The sequence below is a fragment of the Lepidothrix coronata genome, unplaced genomic scaffold (genome assembly GCF_001604755.1).
Source record: "Lepidothrix coronata isolate B3197 unplaced genomic scaffold, Lepidothrix_coronata-1.0 Scaffold147, whole genome shotgun sequence".
NCBI classification, from domain to species: domain Eukaryota; kingdom Metazoa; phylum Chordata; class Aves; order Passeriformes; family Pipridae; genus Lepidothrix; species Lepidothrix coronata.
The window spans coordinates 498,902-509,713 of NW_016690327.1; the positions used below are offsets into that span (position 1 = coordinate 498,902).

The 10,812-nt window shown below is 67.9% G+C and overlaps 1 protein-coding gene across 1 annotated transcript; it reads right to left on the minus strand.

The window, feature by feature from the left end:
* Nucleotides 1-34: 34 nt before the first annotated feature.
* Nucleotides 35-7,654, minus strand: TINAGL1 (tubulointerstitial nephritis antigen like 1). Its single transcript, XM_017828315.1, has 11 exons — nucleotides 7,327-7,654; nucleotides 6,524-6,587; nucleotides 4,658-4,750; nucleotides 4,449-4,563; nucleotides 3,363-3,486; nucleotides 3,095-3,245; nucleotides 2,430-2,613; nucleotides 2,107-2,152; nucleotides 1,524-1,647; nucleotides 1,042-1,087; nucleotides 35-901 (listed from the first exon to the last, which is right to left on the minus strand). Exons 1-11 carry the CDS (start codon nucleotides 7,637-7,639, stop codon nucleotides 761-763), a joined length of 1,401 nt encoding a protein of 466 aa, XP_017683804.1. The 5' UTR covers nucleotides 7,640-7,654; the 3' UTR covers nucleotides 35-760.
* Nucleotides 7,655-10,812: the final 3,158 nt, after the last annotated feature.

Sequence of the window (10,812 nt, forward strand, 5' to 3'; positions counted from 1 at the left end):
AAAAAAAAAAAAAAAATCTTAAAAGTACAGCCCTTGTGTTGGGGGACGGGGACGGGGTGTGGGGGGTGGTCACGGGCTGTGCTGCTGCGTGGCCCCCAGTTGTGGCCCCACCAGGACGGGGACACGGCGGGGCTGAGCCCTCCCCTGTGCCCGCTGTCCCCAGGGGGGTGGCAGGGGCCATAGCACCATAGGGACGGGCTGGGGGGGACGGTGGGGACCCCAACCTGGCAACAGCCAGCCCTGGGGGCTCAGAGGATCCCCCCCTCCAAGCTCCACTGGGTTATCCCACACCTCCCTCCCTCCCTGCCAGGGCTGAGCCTGGGCGGGGGTAGGATGGAGGGGCAGGAGTGTGGGGGTCCCGCTGCAGCGCTCCCCATCCACTGGGAGAAGGGGGGGAAGCCACCAGCGCCAGCCGGGGGTGGGGGTGCAGCTGCCTTTGAAGAGCCCCCCGCCGCCACCGCAGCCCAGCCGAGCCCGGGGCGGGGGGATTAGCGGGTAAATCCCGTGGGATACGGGAGCAGCCCCCGGGGGCACCCCCACGCACGCCCCGCTGCACCCAGCCGCTGTGTCAGCACGGCGGGGACACGCAGCCCCCGCCAAGGGGACCCGGGGGGCAGCGCCAGCCCCCTGCCCGGCCTGGGACGGGGGGGTCCCCCCCATTCCCCCCAGGAGGGGACGGAGGGGCTGCGGTGCTGGGGACGAGCACACGGGCGTGGGGCTGGGGGGCCCCGGGGCGGGAGGGCCGTGGGCAGCGGGGGGCTCACTTGTGGGGCATGTCCTCCGTGCTGACGCGGCCCCAGACCCCCACCACGAAGGTCTCCACCTCGCACTCGTTGACGCCGCGGGCGATGCGGAAGTGGCCGTCCTCGCCCCACGCCGTGCCCCACGAGTTGGCCGCCGTCTGCACAGGGGGCACGGGGTGTGTCTCAGCCCACTGAAGCCCCCTCATTCCCAAGCCGGATCCCACTTGTGCGTGGGGAAGCAGCGGCACCCCGTGACTGAGTCAGTCCCCCACCCTCCAAACTCACGTGGAACACTCACCCAGTATTTTTGGGTCTGGCCATCAGGCAGCTGCTCTTCTCCCCACCTGCAGCAGAAGAGGATGGTGAGGGGGGTCCCCAGGCGCCCCCAGACTGTGGGATCCCCCCTCCCAGCCCTGTGGTAGCGGGTTGCTGTGTTGACCCTGCTCGTTTCCTGACCCCGGCAGGTCCCCAGGGTTAGGCCGAGGCGCTTCCATCCTCTCCCGGAATGCAGGCAGGTATATTTAGCCACGGCAGGAGGAAGGAAATGCTGGCACAGGGCAACCGGCCCCGCTCCCCGCCTCGGGGTCTGCGCCTCCAACCCTCCTCCCCCCTTTGAGGGTGCTGAGCAGCCCAAACCCGTGTCACCTGTGGCACCCTCCTTCCCTCCTCTGCTTCCTCACCCTGCACCAGGGAAGGGGACACCCAAAGAGGACACTTCTCCCACCCAGACTGAACCTCTTTGCACCCCTTTAGTCCCCTCTCTGAGCCACCCCCACCTACCCAGTGATTTTGACTGAGTGGGTCCCGTGTCTCTGGTACTTTGGCCCCTTCCCCTCAGCCACTGGTGTGTGCCGATAAATCCCACTCTTGTACATGAAGAAATCCTCGTGCACCTCCAGGATGGCTGTGGGAAGGGAGAGAAGGTCTGAGGACATTGTCCCTGGCCCAAGGGATGAGCTCAGCTCCCGAGGCTCCACATCCCCCAGGGCGAAGGACAGAGGCACCACCGGGGACAAGAGGGAAGGCAGCAGCCAGATCCTCCCCTGGGCAACGTAACGGCTCAGAGGTGGTTTAAAACAAAAAAGTAAAGTTAAACAAAACCAACCGCCCAGACGGTGATTAAATCTCAGGAGTTAATGAGCAACCAGTGCCCGCTGGGGTGGGCAGCGTGACGGGCACAGGGGCTGGGAGATCACGGCACTGCCCGGGCACGGCTGAGCACGGAGCAGGGAGAGAGCTGAGGGGGGTCCCGGCTCCCACACCAGCCCCCCACCCCAGGCAGAGTGGCTTTTCCCCCCCATCTCATCCCCTCCAACCAATGCAGTTCCCAGTTTCGGGGTGCGCAGGTGGGGTACCCCCTTACCTTGCACGGGGCCGTTCTCCAGCAGCTCCTTCATGATCTCCTTCTCCTGCAAGCACAGAGCCGGGTGGTACCGGGGCCGGGACCCCCCGGCACGGCCCCCCCCACCCCCGGGGAGCGCAGGCAGAGGCGCTCCAGCACCCACGGGTGGGTGTTGGGGAGGTGGCGGGCGGAGGAGCCGCTCCCCCGGGGGCTCAGCGGCGGGGTTTTCCCAGCTTCAAACTTCCCAAAGTTGGCCTTCCCAGGTAAACCGCCCCGAGCCCAGCCCCTTCCCGCTCCCCACAGCAAAGGGCTCCTGCCCCGCCCCGGCGGCCCGGGGCACTCACGCTGGAGGAGAGGCGGTAGGGGGGGGTGGACTGGTAGATCTCGTTGGAGCGGGTGCGGGGGTTGGGGCACCGCGCCGTCGCCTGCCGCTTGCCCCGGCCCGTGGAGCGGCTGTGCATCATGCAGGGCTGCGGGCCCGGCTCGCTCTGCTGGCTCGTGAAGGGGTAGCACTCGTCTGTCACCACCCTGGGACAGGGACAAGGGCATGAGGACGGGTCCACCCTCACCCTGACCCCCACTCCTATCCCCATCCCGAAACCCAATCCCATCCCCATCCCAAAACCCAATCCCATCCCCATCCCAAAACCCAATCCCATCCCCACTCTGATCCCCACTCCCACCCCAAACCCAACCCCCACTCCTATCCCACCCCAAACCACACTCCCACACCCATTCCAATCCCTACTTTCATCCCTATCCCAAACCCCACTCCCATCCCCATCCCAAACCCCGCTCTCCATCCCACCTGGGCTCCTTCTGTCCCTCTCCCACCGTCATGATCCCCATGGGGATCTCTTGGGCTCTCCCCAGGAAACCAGAGCCTCAAACCCCCTCATCCCACCCCCGCACGAGTGGATCCCCACAACAGCATTTTCACAACACCCTCTGCCCTCCATCCCATCCCATCCCATCCCACTCCACCCCATCCCACCCCACCCCCACTCACCCTCTCCTGCGGAGGTACCACCAGGCCCCATCCAGCCTCCCCCCGCTGCAGCCCCGCTGGTTTCGGGTGTCACAGGACAGCAGGTTTTGTGGGGACAGGGCGGGGGTCATGTGTCCCATGGAGTGGATGGAGATTCGATCCGAAGCCACGGCTGGGAGCGAGGGTGGGACAGGGTGAGGCAGCTGCTCCCCGGGCCCTGCTCTGCTCCCCAGCAGCAGGTTTAGTCCCCATCCCCACCGTCCCCCCCATCCCTCCCCGTCCCCCTCACCCGCCGTGGAGAAGGCCCAGGACCCGGCGCAGTTCCCCTGGTCCAGGGGCCCGTGGATCATCCCGGGCCACTTCGCGGCGGCATCGAAGTGTCGCGGCAGCACCTCGTTGGAGTCCATGTTCATCTGCGGGGCACGGCCGAGGGGGGCTCAGCCCGAGGGTCCCCCACTCCTCCCCCTGCCATCCCAGCCCTCCCAGCACCTCCCAGGGCATCCTCTGAGCAGGGGTCCCCAACCAGCATCAGTGTCCCCCACCTCAGCCCCACTGCGGACACTAAGGACACCAACCCCACACTCAGGACAGGGACATCACCCTGGCCGAGGCCGACCGGGATTTGGGTGCCTCCTTGTCCCAGAGGAGCCAAATCCTGCAATTTTCCCTAAATAAGGGCTTCTCTGTCCCAGCAGCTCCTCATACAACAGCAGCACCGAGTGTCCTGTCTCAGACCCCAGCGAGGGCCTCGGTGCCCACCACAAGCACACAGCCCTGGGTGACTCAGCCCCTCATTGTGGCCTCTGGCCGCTGACTCCCGCCCGGCCTTTCCGCTCCGGAGGGGGGGACGGTGCCCCCGCCCCGGCCGGGCTCGGCTCAGCCTTCCTGGGGAGGACACGGCCACGACAGCCGGCTCATCCAGCGCAGGAAGCGCCTCTAAAATTAAACTCAGGCTCGAGACTGCGGTGCTGGGTGTGAACTGTGGGTGATGCATGCTCCTCCAGCACCCCCGGGTGATGCCCACCCCGAGTTTTGGGTGCAGGCAGAGGCACCCCGCTGGCAAAGTGCTGGCGCAGCCGGCTCTGCCGACTCAGCAGCTCCAGGGCCGGCTTTCCGATGGGAAACCGGCACGGAGGAGAGGGGTTAAAAACAACACTGGCAGCCCGGGGATTGTCCCGGGGAATTTGCTGAGCTGCTGTCTCCAAACACGAGGGCTGCCTGAGGCACCCACCCGCCACGGCCCCTTCCCTGCCACCAGCCCCTGCCCAGGGGTGGGGACGCTGCGGGGACATCACCAGCCAAGGGGATGGGGAATCACCGGGCCCAGCCGTGGGATGGGCAGGGCTGTGCCTCAGTTTCCCACCCGAGGACTCACGTGCATCTCGTTCATGTTCATGACGGTGGCAGAGGGACGGAAGGTGCCCAGGCGGTGCCGGATCCCGTCCTCCAGGGTCATGCCCCAGAACTGGCTGTAGTTGGTGGCTCTCCAGCTGAGTGGGAGGAGAGGGCACAGGTCAAGGGTACCCCAGAAAGCACCGAGGGGTGGAATGCCCCTTCCTCATCCTCCCAGGGTCAGGTCCTTACCCAAAATTGCCCCTGTTGACGGCGTCGATCAGCTCCCCATCCATCAGGCAGGCGTGGTCCTCACACTGCCACTGCCCACCAGGGCCGCAGGTGCTGCAGAGGGGACAGTCAGCATGTGAGGGACAGTGTCCCCAGGGTGATCAGGGGGACCCTGGGTGGGTGCTGCCCCTGGCAAGCTGGGGACCCCCTGCCATCGTGGGCAGCCAGCGAGGGGCCAGGGCTAATTCTGCACCAAGGGCTGGGGTCAGCACAGCTTGGCACCTCAGAGCAGGGTGAGACTGGGCCAGGAGGCGTGGGCAGCCCTCTGGGTGACCCTGGGGGCTGTTCCCCGCTGCCCCAGCCCCCACTGGAGCCCAGAGGGCAGACAGGGCATGGGACAGAAAATCAGCTGAAAAGCTGCCAGGGCTCCAGACATCAGAGAGGGGCTTGGACGCCAGCCCGGGGAGGGGAGTCAGGGCTGGATGCCCCCCTGAGTGAGACACTGTGGCCAGGTTTGCCCTGTGGCACCCACGGGGAGCCCCGGGATGGGCGGGCTGGGGGGTGTGCCGGGTCCCCTGGGGAGCCCCGGGCTGTGCTCCCCCCGTGCAGTGAGCAATGCTTGGCATGCTCCCTCCTGCCCAGATCCCGGCTCACTCTTCCCTTTTATGGAGCTGTGCGAGGCCAGAGCCCTGTCCTGCCAGACACCCCAATCCCAATCCTGCCTGCAGCACCTGTACCCTAGCTCTGCCTCCATCCCCGAGTGCTCCTGGTGCTGGGTGGTGACCCTTGGGAACTCCCATGGGAGCACCTCAAGGTGCCACCAGCTGGGTGCCCACTGCAGCCCCCTCTGCTTCCCCCTGGCACGGGGTTTGCCCCCTGCCAGCACCCCCAGACTCCGAGGGACCCAGGCAGGGAGAGGGGCTGGGGTGAAGTGCTGCAGAAATTCCTGCTCTCCGGGCGCCAGCTGCGGGGGAAGAGGGTTTGGAAGAAGATCCTCATTCCCCCTGAGCACTGATGGGTCAGAGATGCCCCCCCAGCAGCTGGGACCATCCATCCAAATGCATGGACTGAGGACCACGCTGGCCTTCCCCTGGGGCTCAGGGGGCCCCTCCAGCCCCAAAGAAACACCAGGCAGCACCGGAGCTTCGGGGAGAGTCGGGCTGGCTTTTCACCTGCAGCCCAGCACACGCCTGCACACACATGCTCACACACGTGCTCCTGCCCTGCACACGCCCCAGACGCAGCCTTTGATTGCCCTTATCTGCCGCATCGCCCCGCCGGGCTCGCTCCCTGTCTCCGGCAGCTCTGCGCCTGCAGGTTCCCCTATCCCCCACCTCCGGATGCCAGTAATTCCAGCGTTCCCAGATAAACCCCCCGCTGCTCAAGCAGCGAGCTCCTGGGGCTCCCGAGAAGGCGGCAGAGCCGGACTCTGGCCGCTGGCACGGCACGGCCGCGGCTGCCGGCGCGTCCCGTCAGGCTTGGGCAAGTCGGGCTCGGACCAGCGAGGCCAAACCCCCCCCGGCAGCAGGTCAGGAGCCCGCAGCCGGCCCGGCCGTGCGTTATCCCGCCGCAGCGGAGCGAGGGCTCCCACGCAGGCATGCGCTGGAACTTGGGAGCGGCTCAAGGCCCTGGGCTCTTGGCTCCGAAAATGCCAGAACAAAGGCATTTGGCACCAGCTCCCACCACCCAGCTCGGGCCCCGCGCTCCGCCGAGCCCCGCTGATTGCAGGACCCCACGGGACCCCAGCGCCTTCCTCCGAGCAGGAAGAGTGCCCATGCCGTGCCAGCGGTACCCACGGGATCCTGGCACCTTCCTCCAGGCAGGTGGCACGCCGGTGGCACGCCACAGGTGCCCGCATGGCATGGGAAGCCAGAGCTGCTCACTCACCACAGGTTGCAGTTCTCCCGGTACGTAGCTCCGGTGGGATAGTTGAGTCCGGCACGGGCACAGCCTGAGTGGGAGAGGAGAGAGCCCCAGTGAGTGCCTGGCTGTGCCAGGGGTCGCGCCAGCACCCCCATGTTCCAGGGAGTACGTACCAAGGGGAAAATAAGCATGGTTCTTGAAGCCAGGCAGGTGCCAGGCACCACCTTGGCACCCCCAAACCTGTGGTGGGGGTCAGCTCGTGCCCCACGGAGCAGGGTGGGAGCAGGGCTGGCTCGGTGCCAGGAGGGTTAACTGTGCACAGCCTGGTGGGACAGGGATAAAGGGGCTGGTTGTACCCGGGAGCTGGCTCTGCTCTGCAGGGACTTCTGAGAGAGCCTTGTGCTGTGGGGGGGGGGGCTGCCTGTGCCCCCTTCTTGCCCCCGGCCGCCCTGCCTGCCCCAGCTGCAGGGAGGGTTAAGTCAGGGCCAGCATCCGCCTGCCCCAGACATGACCGGGCAAGCTGGGATAGAGTCCCCCTCACCTCCACGCTCTGCCCCGCGGGCACGTCCTGCTGTGGGAACAGGCTGCGGGGTCACAGCCTGCTCCCCGCCCTGTTTTTCTCGGAGCCCATCCCCATCCCGGACACTTTGTGTCAGTTCCTGCAGCTCCGAGGGGTCTGGAGCCGCTTCCCAGCAAGATCAGGACCGTGAAGGTGCCGCTTCCATCACTCCACGGATCACCGGCAGCATCACACAGCACATGGGGCACCCCAGGGCCGCCCCCCGGCACCCACAGACCCCTGCCCGGCTAGGCTGGGCGCGCCTCACCTTGAGCTTTGGGGAAGGGGGCCGGGATGCCCAGGCAGTATTCCCAGAAGTCGGGGCAGCAGTCGGAGACGGTGCGGTTGCAGAAGAGGTCGCAGTAGCAGAGGGTGTCGTGGTAGGGCACTGTGCAGCCGTCGTCGCGGCCGCGGCAGCAGACGTCCCCCCGCTGGCAGTAGGACCCCCCGGCGTCGTAGACCCCGTTCTGGTACAAGCCGGGGCCCAGCTCCCGGCGGGTGCGGACCCGGGAGCCCAGGGCTGCCCGGGCCACCAGCCAGAGGCACAGCAGGGCCCGCAGCGGGCGCATGTCCCCGGGCATGTCCCCACGCCGGCACCGCTGCGGAGGGAGGGCACTGAGGGCACGGGGGTCCTGCACTCCGCACCCACCCGTCCCGCTGGGTCACACCCCACCCCCCCGAGTCCCCGCCCTGCCCTCCCCCAGGACGCTCAAAACATTCAGGTTTTGTAACTCCCCTTGAGACCACACAGCTCAGGGTTCCCTCAACCCCCAAAACACCATCTGCCCTCAGGTGCCCACTCCTGGACATCTGAGGGGCCCCCTGCCCACCCACACCTTAACCACCTGCTCCAAGAGCAAAAATCCCGCGGGATGGGGCTCCTCAGGACACCCAGGGGGGGTGCCCGGCTCCCGTTCCCAACCCCAATCCCAGTTCCCATCGCGGGCAGTGCGATGAGCTCCCAGGTCTCAGCCCGCGGGGCCGAGGGGGGCGACGAGGACCCCGAAAGTGGCGGGAGGAGGGCAATCCGGCACTGGGAAGGACCCCCCGTCCCGCCCGGGCCCGTCCCGCTCCGTCCCCGGGCCGTACCTGCCGCGCCCGACGCGGGGGGTCCCCCGAGAGGGGTGGGGGGTCCGATCCGAGGGTCTCGCAGGGATCTTACGGGGCAGGACCCTCCCTCCTCTCCCCACCCCTCGCACCCGGGTCCCCAGCGTTCCCTCCCGGTCCCGTACCTGCCGCGCCCGCCGCTCCGCTCCGCCGCCGCCGCCGCGGCCCCGCCGCTCCTTTATAACCGCGCCCCGGCCGGGGGGGCGCCGGGGGAGGCGCCGGGGCAGCCGCGACCGGCCGGGGCGGAGCGCAGCGGGGCGGGGGTCGGGCCCGGGGCTCCCGGCGGGACGGGCGACAGAGCCCCGGACTGGTCGCCCCCCCGCCCGGGGTCCCCGACGACACCTCCGCGGGGCCGGAGTCTCCCCGGATCCTGATCCCCTCCCCGTGCCCCCACTCCCCGCCGGTGCCCTCGCAAAATGGGGGGTCCCGGCTGCCCTTCCAGCACTCCCTGCTCCGTCCAGGGGGTTCCCGGGGATCCATCGTGGGGGATTTCCCCATTCCGGGGCAAGGTGTGTGGAGAGAAGGGGAAGAGAGAGGAGGGAGCTGCGTGCCTCCCCCTTCCAGCGGGAAGCTGGATACGAGCGAGACAGGGACACCCCGTCACAGCCCAGGGCACGGAGTCGGTGTCACTCGGAGCCATCCCCCTGTCCCCGCTGCCAGCACCCAGCCCTGTGCTCGGGGACCGAGGACGGGGGATCTTGGCCACCCCCCAGGCTTTGGTTCCCTCCGCAGCACCAGCACCTGCTGCGGGGCTCCAGCCGCCCACGCCGGGGCTCCTGCTGTCCCTGCCCCGCCGGGAGCACCTCCCGGCGCTGCCAAGGGATTCCTCGAAGATGCCTCATGGCAGCCAGGACGGGAGCACCGCGGGGGGAGCGGGGTTCCCTGCGTGGCCGTGGCTGGAGGGCTCCTGGCTGAGCCCTGAGGCGGGTGCCGCGCTCAGGGTGTGCTTCACCCCATGTATCCACGCACGGGGAGCACCAAATCCCACTGGGAACGAGGGCCGCCTGCTCCCCGGGACCCCAGGGAGCGCTGGGTGCCCGAACGAGGGTCCTGCAGGAGCCCCGTCTGCAGGGACATCCTCCCCCCGCCCCGGCTGCGCGGCCAGAGCTCCTGGAAGGGCCTTTTCCTGTAAATGTGTCCTTGGGCAGCGCTGGGGCTGGAGCGCCGCAGGAAGGAACTGCGTCCAGCCCAGAGTCCGGCTGTCTCCAAGCACACTTGCTCCGTGACTGGACAGAGAGGAATCCGCAGTGACTCACAAATTCCCCAAGACCCTCGGGAACAAAGCAGAGCCACTGGCACAAAGGACATCCCAGACCGCCGCTGCCCGTCCTTGTTCCCCCGCCAGCCCCCTGGCACAGCCCGCAGGACGCCGTGGGGCGCTGCGGGAACAGCTGGCCCCTTCCCATCCCCGTGACAGCGCTGCCCCCCCGCCAGCTGATAAGAGCTGGTGTGCGGAGGCGGGAGCGGCGACAAGTCCAAGTGTTTGGAGCACCCCCTCACCCCCTTCCCGGGGCTTTGCTCCGCCTGCCAAGCGTCGCTCCGGCGGGATGCAGCCAGCTGGCACCGCGGGGGCACGGCTCCCCGTGTCCCTCTGACGCTGGCGTCCTCCCTCACGTGTGTCCCCTCTCCGGGGAGTGGCAGCCTCTGGCACACGCGGGGCAGACCCAGTGGAGGGGGACAAAGTCCTGCCGGGGCACCTTGGGCCCATGTGATCGCGGGAGGCAGAGCCGAGTGCCAGGGGCTGGCACGCCCGCCTGCCCTGCCTTTGCCACCACCTCCAGCCACGCCGGGGGAGGGAGCAGGTCCCAGGACCCCATCCCCACCCCACAGAGCCGTGGAAAAGCCCCACACCCAGGTGGGCCGTCCCCACGGAGCAGCACAGACACACACAGGCTCTGCTGAGCTGCACCCACTGCCACCCCCGTGGGGAGCACCCAGCGATGTACAGCCCATGGCAGGGTGTTGATCCCACTGTTGGAGGGATGCCTCCCTCCAAACCCACCCGGAAAAGCCACTCAGCTGGCTGGGAATGATGGGAGAGGCCGGTGAAGTGCCACCGTGGCTTTCAGGGTGCTGTCACATCCTGGATCCCCCTCAAAGGCAAACCCCAGGGACTGTGCCCCACACACAGGGCAGTCCATGGAATCCAGGTACCAGGGTCACCCTGAGACCCCCATCCCAGCAGGCTGGGGCAGCTCTGGGGGCAGTGGGGCCGGCACGGTCAGGGCAAGGAGGTGCTGGCCTCTGCAGTGCTCGGCCCACTCCTCTCCGTGCTCCAAGACGATCCAGGAGCAAATTTCTTGGCAAGAGGCAGCCAGGAAAGGCAGGGACTGACCTGCAGCCAGCCCCGGCTTCCTCCCCAGCCAGAGGCACGGGAAGGGGCCTCCCCAGCCCCCTGACATTGCAGGCTGGGGGACTTGTTTTCTGCAGGGTGCCAGAACACAGGGATGGGGCCAAGGCTTCACTGTTCCCGGATTACTGGGGTCTCCTGGGGAAGGGGGCTCACACCCTCACCTCCCTGGAATGGCTTTGGGGACATCACAGAGTCATCCCCTTTGAGGAGGGGGCACACTGTGATACTTCCAAAGAGGCAGATGGGGCACAGCGACCCCACGAGGTGCCAAAAGCAGGGCACGGGCCCCCTCTG

Bases quoted from the DNA above. Each gene is read 5' to 3' on its own strand.
- TINAGL1 (XM_017828315.1), bottom strand. From the start codon at position 7,639: ATGCCCGGGGACATGCGCCCGCTGCGGGCCCTGCTGTGCCTCTGGCTG. The intron at 6,588-7,326 runs GTGAGGCGCGCC...TCTCCCACTCAG, and splicing joins CCCCTTCCCCAAAGCTCAAG to GCTGTGCCCGTGCCGGACTC. The intron at 902-1,041 runs GTGAGTGTTCCA...CCCCCTGTGCAG, and splicing joins GCCAGACCCAAAAATACTGG to ACGGCGGCCAACTCGTGGGG.